General features: G+C 38.4%; 1 protein-coding gene across 4 annotated transcripts in view; it reads left to right on the plus strand.

Moving 5' to 3' along the window:
- PAX3 (paired box 3) overlaps positions 1–23,580 on the plus strand; it is a 91,799-nt gene that overhangs the window by 60,722 nt on the left and 7,497 nt on the right. For all 4 annotated transcript variants that reach the window (XM_045560204.1, XM_045560206.1, XM_045560205.1 and 1 more), the window contains exons 5-7: positions 945–1,150; positions 10,386–10,551; positions 11,462–11,676. In XM_045560204.1, coding sequence (XP_045416160.1) covers positions 945–1,150; positions 10,386–10,551; positions 11,462–11,676 — 587 coding nt within the window. The remainder of the gene's footprint in view (positions 1–944; positions 1,151–10,385; positions 10,552–11,461; positions 11,677–23,580) is intronic.

The following is a 23,580-nucleotide window of genomic DNA, read 5'->3' on the forward strand; positions in this document are numbered from 1 at the left end:
TTGTCCATATAGTTTCTTTCTATTTTTAGCAGAGACAGCGTCTCGCTCTTGCACAGGCTGGTCTCGAACTCCTGAGCTCAGATGATCCACCCACCTTGCCCTCCCAGAGTGCTAGGATTACAGGTGTGAGCCACCACACCCGGCTGAAATTTACAATAATTCTCGAACAAGGAGCCCCATATTTTGTTTTTGCACTGTGCTCCTCAAACCAAGCAGCTGTCCTGGGAAGCTACCCAATCATTCAGCAGAGACCCAGACTTTAAACTTCAGTTTAGGAACAGTTAGCTGGACGATGCCTGCTTCTTCTTGGGCCAGTTCTTGAGATTTATATTAATAGTACATAGATTCTCCTTAAAGCATTTCCCAAGATCTGATAATGAGATACTAAATTTAAACATCATTTTCCTTATAGGAGCAGTAGAGTCTATAAATACATAGGAATCCTACAATAGTTTACTGTTATTGGCTATTTAGATACTAAGCTAATTTTGGAAATTTTTTTTTTTTTTAAATCACATTTGTTAACAGATTTACCAGTGTAAAGGCTGGTGAAAATTTATCAGGAATGAAATTAAATGTGATTCATCCATTAGACATGAATGGAGTACCCATTAAGTGGTTAAGTACAGGGCCATAAAAATGGAATAAGGCCTGTCCCTGTTTTTTAAGCGCTCATAATCGGCCTATACTGACAGATGCCAAAAGCAATTATTTCTGCCTGGGGGGCAGAGAGACAGGGAAGGGGAAGAGATTAAATATCATTTAACGATGTAGTACTGCATGAGGGGCTGGGTGCCCATGGGAAGACATTGGGAATGTACTGTAGGCTAAGATTTGAATTATCATGGCTTGGCCAGACTTTTTCTGATACACTTTTATTTTATTTTACTTTATTTTATTTTTTGATTCATATCTTATGACGTTTTTTTCTCCTATGCTTTTAGCCTCAGTACCACAGTCAGACGAAGGCTCTGACATCGACTCTGAACCAGATTTACCGCTAAAGAGAAAACAGCGCCGAAGCCGAACCACCTTCACTGCAGAACAGCTTGAAGAACTAGAACGTGCTTTTGAGAGAACCCACTACCCTGATATTTATACCAGAGAGGAGCTGGCCCAGAGGGCGAAGCTTACTGAGGCCCGAGTTCAGGTACTGATGCCCGGGCTCTCATGTCCTACTTAAAGCCAACCAGGAAACAAAAAGTATCTTCTCATCTAAAACATGCTTTAAACCAAGCAAATAAATATATTAGGAATGGGCCCTTTAATGTAGATGCACATTTTTAGACTTTGGTTGTTACTTCTAAGAGAATATGGTTATATTTATGACACACAGAGGTATGTCAATTCATTTGAGGAATATTTATTGTTCACCTTATTGTGTGCCTTTGGGGGTAACATACAGATAATAGCAAACAAGTTTTGAGTGTTTACTCTGTGCTAGGCACTGTTTTAAGTGCTTTACATGAAGTAATCCATTTAATTATCATTAAAACCCCAGGTTGGTGCTGTATTGCTATCCCCAATTTACAGATGAGGAAACTGAGACTCCGATTATTTAAGTAACTACTCAAGGTGGCATAGCTGCATAGCTATAGAGATAATTGGATCCCAAACACTTCATCTCTGTGGCCTTACAAGTATGAAAAGTGTGCAAAGGTAAACAAGGTAAAATTCCTTCCTTTAAGGATTTTGTAGTCTGGAAACATTTCAAGTAATTATATTGTTTTAAGAACATGTTGAATTATCTTTTGAACTCTTAGATGTGTTCAGAACCTTTTGAAAAAGGTTACTTAGATGTACTATGTTTCTATCGAGTGTAATGTTTTTGTCATTAATGATAAACTTTTCCCTTAAGTTAGTAAAGCACTGTTTGAAAGATTGCATATGTTTTAGGGTATACTGGAACTCCTTGCTGCCCCAGAAATTGTTACCTTATCTGAAAATATCATATGTTATTCCCAGAGACTTGACTTTCATAGTCAAAGTCAGGCTGGGGGCGTAGCAGTGAGCTAGTCAGTTGTCATGGTCCCTAGATTGATCAACACTTTCACAGACACAGCTAATTAACTCTCCTATTACAGAATTTTACAGAGATAGCCTCTTCTAGGCCACAGAGCCTAGTCAGAGAGATTGTTTTATTTAACTTTCCATATGATCATCATAGTGCTAGGAAAATCAAGTCATGCTAAAATGAATTAAGACAGTTCTTTCAAGGAGCTGCAGTTTAACATACAAAAATAAATAAAGTAAACATACAAATAATAATTTAGAAACAAAGCAGATAAAAGCACCAAAAGAGAGAGAAAACTGTAGTGGGAGTTGAGAAGAGGAATGGATGAGATCTGGAAGTCAATAACAGAGGTGCGTGAAGAGGGCAGATTTAAGACAGACTTTCTAGGCTAGATAGGTGTTCATTGGACAAGGTGGGTGAGGAGCGAATGTTAGTAATAGGGAATTATATGAGCACAGGCACAGAGAGGTGGGAGTGCGTGGGTCACGTGTAAGATGACCTTTCATTTTCACTCCAGTCATATCAAGAGAACAGTGAATAGTCAGTTTGGGGAGAGTGTAAGGAATGGTAAAGTGGCAGAAGTGAGGCTGAGGATGTCCTGTGGATGGCTTGGGTTTCAGGCTAGCGAGCTCCCACTGGATATGACAGGCAGTGGGGACTGTGGTATGAAATAGGTAGTGGCAGTGGGAATGGCAAGGAAGGGATGGTGGAGGAAGGTATCCGGAGGCAGAATGTAAGCAAATGGCTGTGTAAGCTGGAGCTGGGTAGGAGGGTGAATGAAGGGAAGAGTCACAGATATACTAAGGGTCATAGGGTTGATGTATTGGAGTTGGAGCTATTGAACCCATTTCATTGAGATACAGAGTGTTCCTCCCCCTGCACAGTATGGAAATGACTTCCATTAACCACAAATCATGATAATATGTAAATGTGTATATTAATATATCACAAATATATTATTGCATTCTTATTAACAACACTAATACCCATTATTGTATTAATATTTACAATGATGATAATATATTCACATGCATATTATATTCAATATATGCATTTTATATATTATGTGTATATGTAATACTAATTATATATTAAAATTAACATATTATCATTATATTATATTCAATATAAATTAAATATATATGTATATATGTATCAATATGTATATTATTAACATATCATGATAATATGTCAATAATATGATTTGTTAATATTATAAATATTAATAATGTACTAATATGTTTGTGATATATTAATATATTATCATGATTTGTGGTTAATGGAAGTCATTTCTGTACTATGCAGTGCAGAGGAACACCCTGTATCCCAATGAAATGGGTGGAGGAATTCATTAATATTATAATACTGTACTATAGTATTATATATAACAATGTTATAAATAATATGTACATCAAATCTATTTTACTTTTGCTATAGTTCTGAGATTACCTGCTTTAAATATGAAGTGAGGGCCAATCGCTCCTCCCTTGAGTGTCCACTGTATTGCAGTCTCTGTTCCCTGTACTCTGTAGCTGGCCAAGGCCACATACTAGATTGGTTCTTAAGACAGGTCAAATATCAGCTCTAAACTGAATGAGAATCAAAAAATAAACACTTATTTTAAGGAGACCAGAAAAAGAAGGTGATGAAACACTGAAAAGAGTGTTCAGTGTTGCTCCACTTACTCCTGCCTTTGTCAAAACCAAGGATGAGGACAGAGTAAATTCAACTCCGTGTAGCTTGTACAGTGCCCAGCACTGTTATCTGGCTCAGTGAATGCCGAAGGATGATAAGAATGGCCCATTAACTTTCAGAGGACATGGGATCAAACCAATAAAGAGAGGTTCATATTTTTCTATACAGTGACCTCCTCTCCAAAGCAGGGCCCTCATTAACGTAACAGCTGTCTTAATGTGGCTTTAACCCGGTGACTCTTTACATTCCTTATGGCTTCTTTAGTTCCCTTGAGACACATCATGTCCTGCACCACGGCTGTGATCTACAGCCTAACAAATTCTCTCGAACACCCAGCATATGGATCTTTTACTTAACTCAGCAGGAAAAAGAAGGGAGTAGTTAATCACTGATTAAAATGCCAGAAGAAAATCCTTTAGTTTTTAGAAGGATCTGTGAAAGCAGTAGCAAAGTCAACTCAGTTTGAGTGATAGCCAGACAGTGTGAGTTAGTTTAATTTGGGGCATCTGGAAAACCAAACACCAAACTCTAGAAAACCATGCCTCCATTCCATTTTTCTTTCCTGAGCAAAACTATTTCTAGACTCTTCTGGATAGTGATGAGACTAAAGCTATAATAACTTTTAGACCTTTGCCAGTGTTTCATAAAAATTCATTTGGGCAGTAGCTATGTTGAGTTATCATAGGCAAATCTGAGTACACGAACTAAGAATTGTTGTACACCAAAGACTATTTGCCTAATAACCACAACACTACAGGTGAAAAAAAAAGACTATTTGCCTAATTCATCTGGGTAGCTGTTACTATGCAAATAATGACAAGCATTAAAGTTTTGTGAGAAAGAATTACTTGCAAATATTTATGATGTAAAAATGTTTTAGTAAATATTCCACCTAAGAATCCCATGAATTAGGAAAGTATCATTCTCTTTCACCATCAAGATAATGGAAGACAGGAAAGGAAGCTACTTGTGGGAATGTGGGAATAGCATTTAATTAGGAGTCAGAAGACAGAGGTTTTGGTCCAAGCTTGCCTAAAGTGTTTTGTTGAGCAAGTCACCTAATCCTGTTGTAATCATTCTGGGCTTCAGGTGTTTTTGTTTTTTTTTTTCTCTTAATTTTTAAAATATGGGGTTGGTTAGATCAGATGATTTCAGTCTGGGTCCAAGACAAACTATAATAATCATGGATGGACTTTTTGGGAAACTTGAGATTTGTACACAAAATTTCATGCCTCTGTGTGTGTGTGTGTGTGTGTCTGTCTGTCTGTCTATATATAACTGTTAACCAGGACCCCTGGCTTTTTATCACATTATCAAATACAATCTTTCCCCAACTCCCAAATTAAAAACTACTAGGATGCATGATCTCTCAGGACCTTTATAGCAGCAGTAATTTGAGATTCTCAAAGAAGCATCATGGTGATTTAAAGCTACCTGACATATCTATGTAGTTCAGAAATTAAGACAGGTACAGAATATCCTGAACTCCACAACGAAGCAAGACTGTGGTCATCGTGCAGCTCTCTGCAGGAGCTCGCTCTTGAGTTGTATCAAGACGTGGCTGAATGTGCTCATGAGTGTCCATGAGTTCTAGACATGCTTGGGCGCATGGCATTCTTCCTTGTCAGCCTTGCCCATCCTCTTCCTAACCTGCTCTCCACGCAGTGGCCAAAGCTGGAGAGCAGCAATGATAGGAAGGCTGGGGAGAGCATGGTAGAGAAAGCAAAAGGAGATGATGTGAATGAGAAGGTCCAGGGAAATGAGCAGCTTGTACTGAATTTATTTACTTCAAAAGTACCATACTTGGCATTGCAGCATTAGACATCACCGAGTCTAGTGTTTAATCAAGCATTTTATACCTTTGTTGTGAATTCTCTTTCTAAGGATTAAGTATTACATGCTCTCCCCATTTTTCAAATGGCACTGGAAAGAATCCATCTCGAATGACGTAGTTTTAAATTGCCTTTAAGGACATCACCAAAAATGTGAAGCAGTAATTTATTGAAGGGCAAAATTAGGCTTACACCATGGGACAATTAGCACTAATCCATGAAACTTGGATGCAAATTTGACCTAAGCCTCCATTCAAGTCAAACTGGCTTTCAATTATTTGAGGTGTTCCTTGGGCACTTCCCTGTTTACACATTGGCACAAAAGGCTTTGGCTACAGACCACAGAGTGAAGGAAATAAAGCGAGGCTTTAATTCTTGGTTTTCTCAGACAGAAATCTCAATGTGAGACTTTTAACTTAACAACTAACATTTATTAAACACTTAATTTCTTCCAGGTATTCTTTTAAGTGCTTTGATTATATTATATATTTTTAATTGTCACGACAATCTTACGAAGTAGTTTTTTATGTTCCCTATTTAGCAGATGGGAAAACAAAGACCCACAAGTATTAAGCAAACTGTTCAAGGTCATAGAAATAGTAAATGAGGAAGCTGGGACTCAACTTTTGCCTGGTCTGCATGGCACCCATGTGAAAAAAAAGTATTACTATATCTTTACTGTAGAAAGTACTGAGTTTTCCCCCAGCTTGTATTGCTGAGAGTCTGAACAAATTGGTTTACTTGCTCATGAAGACAAAAACTTATGAAAATCTTATTTTTCTTTTGTGAATCATTATATTTTTTTACTAGTTATTGCAATGTTATGGGGCTCTTTCAATCAATTTAAATTTTACTTTGAAAAAAATCATTGGCTATTATATCACTCTGGAAATGTATCTAAAGATCTTTTTCCAAAAAGCATGAATATAGCTTTACAGAAGGGCTCAGTAGAGAGACAGACACACCAGTGGGGAAAAGTCCAGGGGGCAGTTGAAAATGAACCAGGCTGCAATTTATCAATGAAATATCAACTTGCTTTGAGGGAGAGATTTGACGCATTGTGAATTCTACATCCAATTATAGGCAATTAACTGTGCTAAGAGTAGGTTACCAATTAATTTGTGCCTACCGTCCCCACTTCCTTACCATGCTAAGTGTGATAGGGAGAGAGTGAAATTACATTGAATTATACATCATAGAGGTACACTTAACAGGCATGTAGCCAAATTTGTAAAACTTGTTCTTTCTGCCCTACTGACAAAGACACTGGTGGAAAATTCATATTCTCTCCTAGAGTATCAACAAAAGGCCAGTTTATCTTCCTTGCTGTTGCTACTCTTTTCAAAACAAGGGAAAATTTCTAGTAATTTAACCGCTGAGTTATAAATGCCCTCCATCTATTTTAGATGGACTTACTCAGTATTGTAAACTCACACATGCCATTCAGTAGGTTATGGGTTGACTGTCTGCTAAGAATTAGTGATTTAGTATTGAAAGATTTATTGAGGACTTCTGAGTATCATGGGAATTTTGGTTAAATGTGGGATGATAACAGCATCCCAGGATTATTGTGTTTGGTCCGTTTGGGTATTGAAAATGAAAGTTATTTCAAGGGCACCTTTTTTCCCCTACTAAAAATAGAAGATACATATTTTATTTAAAAACAGAAGCTATGTTTCAAAGAATAAAGAAGGCAAAAACTCCTTCCCAACTTGCAATTTCAGTATATTTTTCCTTTAATGTTTCTTTTGGCGGACTCAGCTGGTTCTAGGAAATGCAAAAAGATGGTAAGATGACAAAAAATCTGGTTAAATGGCCAGAGACAGGCAGGGTATTCCTCACTAAGCCCTGATCCTCTCAAGAATAACTCTCTGGATTTATTTAGCCTGAATTTAAACAACGTTTAAATTTTTTCCTTTGGGACTCTCTTGAACTTCCTGGTGAAGGTTTGTTTTTCAGTAAAAATTTGCTTCCCAACTATTTCTCTTCAATTTTTATTATAGATATAATAGATATTATATCATAAATATTAATATAAGAATTTTTTTATATCAACTCCTGGTGAGTTTACTCAATGTCTTTGATACTTATTTGTATCATTTTGGAGAAATATGTAAAACAAACTTCAAAACCCTTATACCCCTAGTCTGTTTGGATTCTATCTTTTGAAGGTATTTGTAGGAAGTCATGATGTTCCTCCTTTATTATTTGAGCAAAGACATTTTTGATTTCAAAAACTGGGGTACAGTGCAGTTAGAATGAACCTTGAGTCAACAGTAGATTGAGATTGATGGAGAGATCAGGTATAGCTACCCCCAGGGCAAATCAGACTTGGTTTACTTACCTAAAGGTTACAGAAGGAGGTTGCCACAGAGAGACTGGCTGTGTCCTCCGACAACAACCGAAGTGTAAGTTTCTGAGCTCTTCATAAAGGGTCTTACTGGTGGAATTGAGGATAGTGAATCTTCATGGGTGAAGTTACAAACAACTTTTAGAAGTCCAGTTCTCCTCCCAGCCTAGTTCATAAAGCTGACCCACTGCACATAGTTGGTCTAGATAGGTGTGGGGCCTTACCTCATCTGAGCCAGGAGTACCTCTTTAGTCTTGAAGTTTCATAATATAAAATATGACTACAGTGTGTGGGATGGTACGGTACACTCAGGCATGTACGTGGCCCTCAGTTCTCACTCTCAGCTTCCTCAGGCTAACACAGCTTGTTCCCAGCACTTCCTTGAAAGTGGTTCTCTTACCCTGATGCCTCTGGGAGTCATGGTAACGTGCGCTCAGACGTGCCATGAGAAAGCAAAAGTGATGCACACCAGAAATTGAGTGCTGTTCGTGGTTCTATTACCCCAGGTGGCAATTTATTAAGTTAAATAAAACTCTAATTCGATTGTGTATCAACATGGGGAGATATTGACTTACCTCTTTTTCCTGTTGGAAACTTAAGGAGTATTAAATGTTAATATTTTGAGGAAGTTCAAACAGCTCTCCTTACCAATACCTTGCAACAGTGGTGAGAGAAGACAAAAACCCTTTTCACACAGATGCCTGGGCCAGTAACAGAAGTTTGAGCAGATCCTTTGGCAAAGTATTTGCTAAATTGGGCTTTCCTTCTCTCTTAAATTGTATGGCTTTAAAAATTACAATCAAGTTGTATAATTGTTAACAGTGTTCTATCGGGAAATCAAGTCTCATCTTTTCTCTTAGACAAGCTGAAGTGATTGCTCATCAAAATCATATCCAGACTTTAAAATGAGCTGAAACTTTGCCTCCACTCTGAAGTTTTCCTAATTCTCTGCACTTCCAAACATGGTACTTCCACTTCTAGTGAGCAATTATCTTGGTCTCCGTGACTACTTCCACTTCTAGTGAGCAATTATCTTGGTCTCCGTGACTACTCTGTGAATTCCATGAGGACAAAGCAGGAAGCCACTTGAGTGCAGGGATCCTACTTCATTCCCTTTTAATCCCTCCAAGGCCATGCAAAGTGCTTTCCCCACATTGTTTCAATGAACTTTTGGTGTAGGAATTAGAATATTTCTGTTTTTTTTTTTTTTTTTTTTTTTTTTGAGGCAGGGTCTTGCTCTGTTGCTTGGGCCAGAGTGCAGTGGCATCATCATAGCTCACTGCAACCTCAAACTTCCAGGCTCAGGTGATCCTCCTGCCTCAGCCTCCCTTGTAGCTGGGACTACAGGCATGCACCACCATGCCCAACTAATCTTCCTATTTTTTTTGTAGAGATAGGGTCTTTCTCTTGCTTAGGCTGGTCTTGAACTCCTAACCTCAAGCAGTCTTCCCACTTCAGCCTCCCAAAGTGCTAGGATTACAGGCATGAGCCACTGTACCCAGCTGGAGAATATCTTTAAGTGGTAGAAATCCTCTCTCATTTGGGGGGAAACATCACGTATGAACTCTGGAAAAATCACTCCAAATTCTATATATAAACTCAGCAGATGTAAGAATTGGGCGAGATCATGGGTCCATTAAAGGCCTTTATCACAATTTCTTAACATTTTAGGTGTTCAGTTACAGTTCTTGCTGCTGTTATTGCCGTTTCTCTCCATAGACTCACACAAAAAACTTGGGCTTTGAATTCCTTGAAGGCATTTTATTATATTACGTCAGGTTTTCCTGAATGTACCTGGTTAGCATAGTGCCTGACACAGATATTATAGGTGCTTCCAGCTGTTGTTGAAAGAAATAATCAACAAACTATTAATAGTTATTTAAGATAAAAAAACACTTTCATGTCTGGAAACACCGCTTTGGCATTTATTTTCACTGAGATTAGTGCAATGTCTCATTCCTTGAAAGAGATGCTAAAATGGCTCCATTTATCCTCCTATTCAATTTTTATGACTATCCAGGAGCTATACAAATAATGACCATCGAAAGACAGAGACAGACGGATAAGAATATAAAATACAAGGCTTAGTGTAATAGGGAAGACCAAATTTTGGACATGTCATGTGGGAGGTCAAAGAGGCTAAGGCACCCTCCCAAGAGGCTGTACTACATGCAGGTGGGTGGGTGTTGTGACAGTGGTGGGGAGGGCCTGCTGTGCCTATTCCTGCTCTGTGACTCCTGCCCACGGTCGTCGCCAGGTTGCTGGGGGCTGCTGCATTACCACGGAGGGTCCTTGGGTCCTCTCTCCTGACCCCTGACATTTAACTCTCCTTTCACCCCTGACAATACTCCCAAACAACACAGGAGGCGGAGGGCTCTTGCATCTACGTGCCCTGTCAGTGAGGGGCCTTTAATCTGTTTTAGCATGAAAAATTCATTAAGAATGTGCTATTATTTCATCAGTGAAATCCTCAAATTTTAAATTAAATCCATAGGTCTGGTTTAGCAACCGCCGTGCAAGATGGAGGAAGCAAGCTGGGGCCAATCAACTGATGGCTTTCAACCATCTCATTCCGGGGGGCTTCCCTCCCACGGCCATGCCGACGCTGCCAACATACCAGCTGTCGGAGACCTCTTACCAGCCCACGTCGATTCCACAAGGTATAGAGGAAGAGAGTCGAGGAGATTAAAATGTAACTTCCAATCGCTTTCTCTGGTGGATATTTTATACAAGTGAAATCCTTCTGCGATGCCGACATCGATGTTGTTTGTATGTTAATTATATTACATTGGGTTGTCCTGAATGTACCTGTCACATTTCAGAAACATAGTTTGTTCTATGACATACCTGAATCTCTCAAATAAACTGTGTTGTAATACAACACCACTGCAGTATTTTGAAACAAAACAGCCTTCCTAAATAAACATGGGATTTGCTTTGCTTTCGGTAAAATTTTACCTCTACATTTGTACTCCGGTTTGCAACTAACTGAAGTTGTATGGTGGTTACTAACTGCAGTAGTACTAGAGAGAAGGTAAGCTTCGATAAGGTCATTATTTGTTAGCACACAGAGCTGAATAGGATAATGTTAAATTGTAAGACTCAATTATTTGGGACTATGAAAGATAGCATTCCAGGCATTTGAAACTATACTATGACACTAATATTTAGGTGCTTTAGAAGTATATTTGATAAGAAATTTGAGACTTGCCTTCCTTACCTTGGTTAATTCTCATATTGGTTGATTCTCATGTTGATTAATAACATTCACTAACAAAATACCCTTGTTAGCATCGTTAATGTGATTTCTGCATTGGTAGTCTGGGTGAGTGTGCCATGGACAGTGTATACATAAGTTGTGTACTTTCAGATATGTGCAAAGGTACATGTGACTGTATGTGTGGCGAGTGATTCTACACCTGCATGTTAAGAGATGCAGTTAGAAATGGACATTTGATCTGACCAATAGATACTATTGACGGCTTGGTTGGTGACTTGTGAACTTTTGCATTGGACTTTCTCTGCCGGCCTACACAGAAACTTTAGAGCTGACAATGTTTTTCATTTCAGCCGTGTCGGATCCCAGCAGCACCGTTCACAGACCTCAGCCGCTTCCTCCGAGCACCGTACACCAAAGCACTATTCCTCCGAACCCGGACAGCAGCTCGGCCTACTGCCTCCCCAGCACCAGGCACGGATTTTCCAGCTATACAGACAGCTTTGTGCCTCCAACGGGGCCCTCCAATCCCATGAACCCCGCCATTGGCAATGGCCTTTCACCTCAGGTCAGTCCCGTGTTTCTAGACAGACGATTCGCTGTATACCAGAACCAAATAGTCAATTCCCCGAGGCAGTGGTGTAATGAATTGCCAAATTTAAACCATAATGTATTCTTTATACAAGCCACATGATTTTAGTTTTGTGGTTTCCTTTCTCTTCACCCTTCCTTCTGGCTGCATCAAAAGTTGTAGCTGAGACTTAAAATTCAAGTGAATTTTGGCGTAATCATGCAGACTTTGTGTTTAGACTTAGTTGTGAAGGTGTTTGTCCTGTGTCGTCTTCTCCATCCTAGTTCTGGACTTTGGTTAAGAAACTCACAAACATGGGTAGGTTTTTTTTTTGGTTTTGTTTCTTGTTTTAAATGCTATTTGGTCAACGGATGGGGTTGTGAGCAAAAGCACTTCATAAAGAAGCACTAAAGCTTTGATGGAACACTCGGAGAGGAAGCAAACAAGTTGTGCGGAGAGAGACTGGGTTGATGACTTCAAACTCTGGAATAAATGAGTTATAAATGCACAAGTTAGGAGAATTGCTGCTCTTTGGGAATATATAAATAAATATTTGAATGTTATAATTGTTTCTCTAATTTGCATTGGACTATGAGCTTTTCTTGGGAGATCATATTAATAAATTGCCTTGATAATTGCGTGTCCCAGGGTTGGTTAAATTTTCTACATGTGGCATCTGTCTGAGGTTGATATTATTAGCAGTTGTTTAAATACAGATCACTTGATTTTATTAGAGAGTGTTTAGCCCAGGTGGTGAGGATAGCTGCCCACTAAATTTGGAGAAATGTCACAAAGGGGTTGCAATCTATAATTGCAATCAAGAATCTATTCAGGGCTGAGAGTGAGAGTTTTAACAGCTTTATCTTTTCTCAACCCCCTTTTTTCCTCTTGGTGGTTAGAAAAACAGAGAGAAACTCCGAATGACACAAATGAAAAGTGAAAAGACAATTATCCTCAATTACACACTAATCACTGCCTATCACCACTGCCTAAGCACCAAGAGGGCATTCTAATAGGCAGAAAATGAGATTTTAATGGCACAAAGGGTGGCCAAAATAACGACTCGTATATCTTTGCCTTCTTCGTTTTCTTCAACTTGTGGTGTCTGTCTTGAGAGTGGAGTTCCTGGGCTCTGCGCAACGGTGATAACTCTGAGCAGCTGAAAAGTTCAAAGCCGTTGAAGTTGAAAAGAATGGATAGCAAAGGCAATGGAATAAACATTTTTGCCTAAAGGCAAAAGTTCATAAATCCCTTTTTGTAACAGTAAATGTAATTAAGTTTCATAGATTCCTATAGCATATCCTGGGATAAAAAAAATAAGAGGTGGCTTTAAACCTCAGCTGAAAAATAACAACATGAAAACAATGAAAGTGCTTCCTACAGGACTTTAACACATTTCATTTCCAAGTGCTGGCATTTGTGAATGTGATTTTGCATGAAAATCATGGACTTACATTGACAGAGTCATCTTTAAAATGCCCATATTCATAGTGTATAAAATTCTTCTTCCACAATTTAGAAATAACATCAGAAGTAGTTATCTCTGCAATTTTTAACATTTAGTAGTTTTGGGCCATAGAAAAGCTTTTTAGGAACATGATTTGGTTGACAGTTTTAATGAAAGTAAACTCTCACCCTTGCCGCTTCTGTTAGGTGAGATCCAGGATTCTGTTGCAGTTTTTAGTACCTTATCTTATTCGGTCATAATAACAATAACACGAATCTGTGTTCTATAAGTGAAACTGCTAGTTTCTTGCATTTTAAATGTATTATCTTGTATGTTATGATGTGTACTATGGTGTATTATAGAAGAATTACATAGGTGGAATTGCTAGAACTTGATCTCCTGACCATTAATGCTTGACTTCAAGAAGCCTGGCTGATTCTAGAGTTGCTGGTAGGGTGGGAATCATTCCAACATCAAGCAATGGAAAATTCCACAGGCATTTTTTTTCTACATCTTGCTTATCATGTTAATTCCTTACTTATTATATTGCAAATATCCAGGATATTTTTCATTTCCACCATGTGTTTCCACCTCAAACCACCGCTACGAACCCGTGTTGTCTTAGTTCTTGTAACAACCCTAATGAGGAAGAAAAGAGACAAATAATATGAAGTTCTTCCTCATGTCCCAGGCCGAGCTGGGGAACAAAAGACAGTAAATGAATCAGCATCTTGCCAAAAATATTTATAAGACAATGGAGTAGAATTAGGATTAGAACTCAGATTTTTACAGCCTCTGGGATTTATTACTTCTCAAGAATGCCTCTATTTAAACTAGAGATGCCTACACTACTTTTGGTTGTCTCGCTTTATTAAAAATATTGTAAAGAAAAATTCGAAGTAAAAAGCCCACGTCTGGTAACCTAGTTTTCCTGTTCACTAATGAAGTGACTAAAAAAAGGCTGGTGACCCTTTAGTCACTGCTTATCATAAAGTGCTTATTAATATATTGGATCCTATAAAACTAACTAATGGAACTAATGGTATGATTACCATTTCTCCTCTTCCTCTCCACCTACTCTTCTACTTCCTCTTCTTCTGTTTGTTCATTTAACATGCAGATAAATCAGCTGAGGCCCAAAAATAGTGTCACCTACTGCTGGCCACAGGGCTGAGAGTGAGGAAATTGGGACTAGAATGTAGGATTCTTGGTTCCTAGTCTAGGCTCTTGTCCAGGATAGCACAGAGTTGAGTGAAGAAGAAACAGGTTTCCTGACAAAGCAGGGGCAGGGGGTTTTGGTTATATTTTAAAATAATTTAGTAGAGACTAGTTTTGTAAACTTTTAGGTTCATACTAATTTACACTGTTTTTGCTAAGCTTAATTTCTATTAATTTTTTAACTTCTCCCAATAATAAAAGCATTGGATGCTTATTATAGAAATATGGAAAAATTTTTTTAAAAGTGTCTTTAGAGTAGAAAAAAATTCCCCCAATACAATCACTATTAATATTTTTGCATATTGCCTTTCAGATTTTGGGGTCTTATGCCTCTTTTAGAAGCATAATTGAGATAGTAGTATATACAACTTTGCATCTTGCCTTTTCTCTGCCTTTAGATGCCATCATAGGTCTTTCCCCACCTATGAATTGAAACTGAATTGGATATAAAGTTTTTTTGGTTATTATCATCAATTCATTGTAGGTCTCCTCAGTAGAGGTTATTTGACATGTTAGAAATATTTGTGCATTTTATTTTTTTTCCTAGTGTCATTGAAATTGATGTGTTATTTACCATTCAGACTTGGAAACCATAAGCTGGAATGTACGTGAAGCATTGTTGAATGGACTTGCTAGTTTTTTGTCAAGGAATTAATAATAGACATCATAAGGAAACCCAAATCATTTCTGTGTGTGTGTGTGTATGTGTGTGTGTGTGTGGATGGTAGTTGGTTTTTGTATGGCATCTCTAATATCTCTCAAGCAAAGTTTCTTTTAAAGCTCAGAATCAGAGCCATTTGCCAAATGGGGCATCATACATACTCTCAACCTTTCCTCCGGGAAGGTCTCACCTTCATGACGGGTGACTAAGTAACAGTGCCTCAGGGAGGTCACACATGTCCAGATGGTCAGAGAGGGTGGCAATAGACTGATGTGTATTTGTGACAGTCTAAAGCTCAGAATACCCACAAAAACCTTTAGAAACTTTGGTGTTATTCTTGCTTGAGTTGCTGAAAGGGTCTATGCACTCAATTGTTGACAAGTTTTTCTTGTTCTGAGGGAATCAGCAACTGTATCTGGGGAACATTTCCATTTTCCTTGCAAGAAAACTGAGGCAACTCAATCATCTAAATGATAGAGTGAGTTACTGGCTGGGTTAAAAGCCAAACCTATTTCTCTCCCGGTTGTTACTAATTCTTCTATGAACACAAATAACAAGTTTCAGTGGCTGGTCTCCACCTGAGGAAGCATAATGTCCTACATAGTTTTCCATGGGCTTCCACACTGATACTTGACCTGATTTTCCTGCAGGTGTGGTTGAATGGCTTCACCAATGCAGGGCTTGGCTTCTCATGCCATGGAAGGCTGCATCTGTCAGGGAACGTGAGGCGAGATTCTTAGTGGTGTGTGGGGGTGGTGGGGGCGGGTGGTAGGCTAATGACACCAACAAAACACTCTCTGAGAAAAAACCATTTAGCTCACTCTAGCAAGGGCTTCCACTGCAGTAGCAATCTTCTGGATTTTTTTAACTTTTAATTTTTTTTTAGAGACAGGGTCTCCCTCTGTCACCCAGGCTGGACTGCAGTGGCACGATCTTAGCTCACTGCAGCCTCAAACTCTTGGGCTCAAGTGATCCTCCTGCTCAGCCTTCCAAGTAGCTGGGACTACAGGTGTGTGTCACCATGCTTGGCTAATTTTTTTTTTTTGCAGAGATGGGCTCTTGTTATGTTGCTCAGGTTGGTGTCAAGCTTCTGGCCTCAAGCAATTATCCTGCCTCTGTCTCCCAAAGTGCTGGGATAACAGGTGTGAGCAACTGCGCCCAGCCCCACAGCCTTCTCTTGAAAGAGTGTGTTCTCTTGGTGGGGGGATACAGAACGTGGGGAAATATGGACCATGTATTTCTCCTCCAGCCCCAGACAGTGCATTACCAACACCTTCCTACACGTGCAGAAGGGAAAAGGAATACTGACTTGGAATATGGAAGGCCAAGGAAATACTACCATATGCTCAAGATGTGAGACTAATTAACATTTGGCCCATGTTCTTCTAATTAACTTTTCTTTGCAAAGAAATACTACCCTCACTGCTCTCCCACCCTCAAGACACAGATAGCCAACCCCTCCAAACAAGACCAATTAAATTAACAAACTTTTATCATTTCATCCCCCACCCCCACCTTATTTTTCTACAAATTCCACAGTTCTTTGGTCACAGTTTCTAATAATTTCTTGAGTGAAATACAGTATCACTGGGTTACGTGGTTTCTAGGAAGCTTTCCTATTGTTTTGTTTTATATAAAAATGGGCCAACTTGGCTGCATTTAGGGTTCATCAACCATTGCAAATGATTCTTCAAATGTTTTGGGTTTGGTAAAACCTAAAACACATTTTTGCCAAGCACTTTTCCTCCTTAATTTTTCAAACTGTGTATTTTAGGGAAAATTTGATCCATATGGTTTTGATTCATTACTCTTATATCATTGACATTTTTTTCCCCCATGAAGCCATTTGATATCCAAGAAGCTTTCTGAGCCTTTCCTACATTCATTTGAAGAGTTTTCCTCTCTAAAAAGAGGAAGTTCTGTTTGCAACCTCAGAGGCCATAATTTTGAGTACCTCTCAATTCAGTAATACTTAAAAATACATTTGGTATAAATCTAGATTATTATGAACACATTTTTTGTCTAGAGCAGATGGGCAGATTTTAGTTTCTGGTTTATGAGTGAAACCAATGACAAAATAAGAAAATAGGCTTAAATTACAAAAAAAAAATGTCATCTTAGAGAACATTTAACTGTTATTAATAAATCCCCGTGGTAAGAACTATGCTCTGAGTCCTTGTTTCAAATTTTATCCCGGTCTTGGGTGAAATGTAATTGAATAACCAGTACACCTGTCCTATTTCATGGATAATCTACGAAGGAAGGAAAAAATTCTCATAAAGATTTGTGTACCAGCCTTGAAAATGCTTGAATGTTTATCCACCACTCAGCACCTCAGGAACAAAGAGTAGGTCTGCAGATCTCATCAAGTTTATCGGCCATTCATCTATTAAGTCTGGTTGAATCATCACAGCCTTGCAGTGACGAGATGTTGTCTCTGAAATAGACCCAGGAAGGGCAGAGAGATCTTTGCACTAACAAGACTGTGATTAATGGCATAAGACATCAGGATCAACTTTTGTTCTTATTCACATTTTACAAAAGAAAACCTCTAACTCAACCACCCATCCAGTTGCTTTTAAAGAATAATATTAAAATTGAGATTATTAGTGTGTAATGTATGTAAATTGCATATTTGGTGTCAGCTACGCTTATTAGGAAGCCTCTCCATTTCATGCATATATGTATTAGACTATCGTGGTTCCATTTCAAATTAGATTTCAATTGCTCAGCATAGTTTCTTTTGACAAACATTTGTTAATCCTGAAACTTATTAGGGAGAAGCATTTAAGTGTTAATATGTGTACACAAAACTCAAGACTGCTTTTGATTTTGCTTGTCATGTTTTGGACCACAGTGTTAACAATGATCTCAAATTCTTTAGCTGCAAGGCAAGATAGTGGTTGTTTGTCCATTGAAGTTGTAAGGGCTTACTACGTACAGATCAGCTTGTTACGTGGATGGGATGTAGTCATTAAAAATGGTTGCAGTGGGTCCTTTTCTCTTTCATTTGTTCCAGTGAAAATCTTTTTCACTGTGGCATGGTGATTCCTTGCCCTTCTCTTGTGCTGTTGATACAGGTAAAGGCAATGAGATTTACCCTGGTGGTAGAGTCACCTCTTATTTTAAGATAGCTGTAATCCTGGACATTTTCAGGTGCACATCCAGAAGCTCCTTGATGCTAGTCTTTCTGATAAGCCATTTGTTTTGTCCGTTTCACACAACAGGTTGCAAATTCTGTGCCCCCAGCTTCCCTTTGTCATTGCAAAGAACCAGACAAGCAGGTGGCCTGCCACCAGCCCACTTCCCAATGGAGGCACTTCCTTCCCTTTATACTTTCCAGAAATTCATCTATGGGAGAAAAAGGAGTGGTTTTGATTAAAGAGATTTGTTGGGTGTCAAACAAAGGTGGGACAGAGAGACATTTTTCACAAAAGTGGCAGCCTCTCAAAGGCTTGTGTGTCGTTCTGTTTCTTTTCTAAAGCAATTCATGAGCTCATTACCAGGGCTTCAGAAGCCTCCATGTTTACGAAGGCTCAAGGATGTTTATGATCATAAACGAGCCCATTTCAGCTACATCAGAATAACCAGTGGCCATTCGCATGTTTCCATTCTGCCATATCAGGTTTTTGAGATGCTCTGCTCCGTGGTGAAAACGTTGCTGTTAATCCATTTGTTGAATCAATGCAGGCTGTAATTGACCTGGTGCCTTTGGTTTTTCTCTGAAGGCTGTGGTTGCTGCACTTAAAGAACATGAGAAGAGCCCTGGTTTATGTCTGCGCTAGTCATAGCCTCTTGAGTTAGTTAGATTTGGAGAATTGTGAGAGAAACAACTACTTGGCCAAAATCTCCTTTTTAAAGAAAGGGAGGAAGTACCAGCCAGTGACTGAATCTTACATCATGTCACTGAAATGAGCCACAAGAAAACCCCTTCTTGCTGAATTAAATTTTTTTATGTCTGCTGAGTTGATTTAAATAGAAACTCTGTCAGCTATGTTCTCCCGTACGTTGGGCAAATCAAATGCAACGACTCTATGGTTTTTAGGCCCATTTGAATTCTTCTAGCCATTGAGGAGAATAAAAATGGAGTGTGATTGCCTATTCTCTAACTAAGCTACCAGCATAAAAAGTTTTTCTTTGTAGTCAATAATACACAGAAAAGCTATGCTAGATACTAGTGTGGGACCAATGGCCTGAATCAACCCTTTATATGTGGTTGGAATGCAACGTAAAGCTTTTAATTTATTACTGCATTTGCAAAATGGCAATATCTTCAGAAATCTGAATACTTGCATATTTATTCAATTAGGGGCTGAATGTGTGCTTTGTACTACAGACACAGAAGACTTGATTCAGTCATTAGTTGTGTACTATTTTTTGTTTTTTTTTCCCCTAAAGAATCTGTCTCTGCTAAACAGTCTGGGTTTCATCAGAGGTGTATATTTTTCAATGTATAGTATGATATTTAAAAATTACCCTTGACATGTAGCTTGAGTTCAGTAAACTGGAGTTTCTGAGATTAGAGATTGTATTGTCCCTGCTGATCAATGGAACAGACAGCAAATTGGGAGACCTCTGGAGACAAGGTACTTTGCACAATCATGGGGTAGTATTTCTACGTTGAAAGGAATATTTCTTAGCTGTGGGATGAATGCGCAGTAATCCTCAGCACTGAACTGATGGAGGAAGCATGCATTATTTAAAGAAATAGCTATCCTTTCTTTCTCACAAAACACCGATGTCTCATTTTGAGCACCTTGCATTAAGAAATTCTAGCTAAGCTATTCCATCTGTTTTGAGATCTAAAAATACCCCCTGCAGACGGGGTGCGGTGGCTCAGACCTGTAGTCCCAGCACTTTGGGAGGCCAAGTAGGGAGGATTGCTTGAGGCTGGGGAGTTTGAGGCTGCAGTGAGCTGTGATGACACCATTGCACTTTAGACCAGGTGACAGACCAGCGAGACCTTGTCTCAAAAAAAAAAAAAAAATACTCCCTGTAGAGTTGACCCTCTATTTGTATGACTTCTTGTTTCTAACTCAATGTCAATCTTTCTGTGATTCTTCCAGGCAGAATTTCTTGTTTTAGCCTCTGTTGGTGCTACATTACTATATACCTTATTAAAGCTGTATTGTATTATAATGTATCCACTTCTACCCACTATAAGCTTCTAGAGGAATGGTACTATTTGAACATCCCGAAACCAAGCCATGCCTCATAATAAAGTTTTGTTCCCCAAAACAGGCTCCTTGGAACAGTCGTTTAGGGGGAAAGTATTCTGAATAAAAATTTTGGTGAAAGTCACAAATTATATCACTTTGTCTTTCAGTGTTCCAGTGCACGTTAGCCTTCTAAAGGCTCTGGCAAGTCTTATAGTATGGAACACGTTTAACTCCATGTTCTCTAATTTGACCATAGAGGACTTTTGTTGAATACCAAACTATCACATTTTGAGGAACATTTCACAGGAAATACTGAATGATGGAAAACCAGGTAGAGACTGAACTCATGATCCATTCATTTCTAAAACGATTCCCTTGGTTTTTTTCCACAGGTGCATGTTTCTTTCTATTAATGTCTGATGTTATCTTTGACCTCAACACATTGTCAGCCCTCTGTGTAAGAACTGGAGAGGGGGGAGACTAATTTTAAACAAGAGGCTATAAACTGCTTAATAATGTTTAGATAAGGCGGAGGAAGGAGTAAAGAAAAGACAGATTTCCTGTTTAATGAATTGATTATAGTGTGAATGTAACTCATTGATCTAAAGAAATCCCCAGGGTCAAAAGCACTAGATTCCAAGACTTATCAGCCACTTACTAGCTGTGTGTCTTCAGAGAGGTTGTTTGAACTATCTTATATTATGTTGCATCTTCTTGTTAAACTTGGAAGATACTGAAAAAGAATTGTCCCATAGAGCTATATCGAGGAACATCGTACTTAGGAAATTTAAATGCTTTTTGATAAAGGAATAATATTACAACAGGGCTTCATTATGGTTTACTTAATATTATACAAACCTCTGATAAAAATATACTTTTGTTTGTCCAAGGCAAATAAAGCAAATGTGGAAACGGAGTCACATGATAGAAAAGGCAGTTTCTCTAAGGACTGGAGTATTTTCAAGTATTCCATTTAGACATTTGAAAGAATTAAGGACTCATATTGATGTCCATTCAGAATGCAGTAATTTTAATGTGCCTGGATAAGGTAGTACCCAAAAATACAATGTACTAAAATTGGTTTTGTTGGAGTAATTCAGATCATAATAACATGAAAACCCACTACAATGAAAACAAAAGCCAACCATCCTTCATTGCCTGGGGCTAGGGATGAAGAGGGAAGAGGTTTGGACTATTGTTTTCCTTTTTTTATTCTTATTAAAATAAGACTTACTAAAATATAATATTTACATGAACACATTTTTGAAAATATGCAGTCCATCTTCTATTATGCTAGACAGTGGATAAATTAGGAGCGTGATACTTACCTCAAAGGCAGGGGAATTTGTTGTACAATGATGCTTCTCTCTCATCAGCAAAGGAAAAAAACGTAGTTAAAATAATAGGTACAATAGAAAAGTTTTGGAATGTAAGGAACAACCTAAGTGATTTTGAGTTAACCAATTGAGGAGCATTCTTTTAATCATTAGATTACTAAGATTTTGTTTTGTTAAGATCGGCAGGAGCAGACTTAATTTCTGTAGATCAAAGAACGATGTAAGTGATTTCTCTGTGGGCCCTGGATGTTGCCAGCCTACACCAGGTTGTCTGTGGAGTGGGAGACATAGCCACTGCCCAATTTATGATCAGGAACACAAATACATTTTCGAGTGGAGAAAAGAACACAGTGTCTTTATTGGTTTAGCGTCCTTAGAGTTGGGTGTGGGAGTGAATTAAGGTAAATCGGATTTTAGCTTAGTGGTGTGGTAGCTTCTTGTTCCTGGAGGACTGCATTCTCAGATGTCTCACATGTGTGGAGTTGCTACAAGTACCATGCATAGTAAATGAATGCTTTTCCTGCCTTGCCACAGAGCCTCTGAAACAAACCAGAAAGCATTTTTCAAAGAGTATGTTCGTTCTCAGACTTCTGCAAGACTATTCTCCACTTTCCCATGGTTAATAGAAGTATTTTTCCTGACATCTGCTCATCAGTACCACATTTAAATCAGTATCACTAAGTCTTTTCAGTTTTTTTTCTTCTTTATCTTAAGGACACAGCATTCTTCACAAGGAAGAGAAGGGAAGGGAAATTTCTTTTCTATAGTCTTCAGACACTTGGTAGGTGGAGCCTTATATTACTGACTTTGAGCAGTCAGGAATATTTGCCTACATCACACATGGTCTGAAAGAAAGAAGAAGAAATTTCCTTGTTGAGCTGGATAACCACTTTCCACGCTTTAGGGGGTCAGAATGTCTGCTCTCCATGTTGTTAGAGTGTTAGATGGAGGAGAAATTTTCAGGGGAACGGGAATACAGTATAGTCAACCCTCCCAAGTAAAGGGAGGGGCAGAGTTGAAACCCTTATTTCTAGTTTATTATAAGTTATTTGTGAGTGAAGCCGTGCAGTTAAGGTTCAGCAAGGAATTCATTTATAAATTTATTAGGGCGAATCGGTCTTGCATGTCCATAAATGCAAGTTTAGTTTATGGGCAATGAAAGAGAAATATTTAAAAGTTATCTCCTTGAAGTATTGGGGGCTGCCCAAGCATAGAGCTTTTCCTTTTCTATATTTAAAATCCTAAGTCTCAAAGGGTCAATTAATATTTAGTAAATGTACCCTGAAGTAGTCATGAAATGAAACCAAGATATATGTTTGATTTTCCACAGTCATGTTCTCAGACTGGTTTTTGAAATGGTGATAGGTTTGAGTGCACCTTCTTTAGGGCTACTGTGGTTGTGAGAAATTTCCTGAAATGAGAAGAGCTAACAGCAGGTAATGTCATTCCTCTCAGAGAGAGTTGGAGACTCTCGGTGTTAAGTGATGAATGAGGGTATCTGACCCACATCTGTTTTACATTAGAATGGAACATTGCCCTGACATCGTTAGGAGCATTTGTCAAGATTCCCTGGACAGAGCTTCTGTAAATTACATGCTGCAAATGTGTCAGGGTCAGATAAGAGGATATCATTAACTCCTTCAAGTTTACTCAGGGCTCTGTCAGTCCATCTTAATATGCTAGCGGCCAACAGTTTTCCTTGAGCTGTTTTGTTATATTTTTCATTCATAGAAGAAGAAAATATATATGCTATACCCCCAATATTGCACATGCTCTTTTCTCATAAATCATATTAATTGTAGACATGGTCACAAAGCATATTAAATGCAGGCATGCGTAAATGAATTCAAACATATGAGAATTTTATTATGCCCATGGTGGGTCTAACATAGTCAAATGCTAACTGTATTAACTGGCCTACTTTTTCATTTAGGTGGAATAAGCTTTTCCTTAATGGGCTTTATTTTATTGATAATAGATGGATATGGTATGGTTGTTCATTGGCTTGAAGTAAACTCTGTGTGTGTGTGTGTGTGTGTGTGTGTATATACATAGGATATGTATATACCTTTTGAAAGC

The sequence above is a fragment of the Lemur catta genome, chromosome 8 (assembly GCF_020740605.2).
Source record: "Lemur catta isolate mLemCat1 chromosome 8, mLemCat1.pri, whole genome shotgun sequence".
NCBI lineage: Eukaryota > Metazoa > Chordata > Mammalia > Primates > Lemuridae > Lemur > Lemur catta.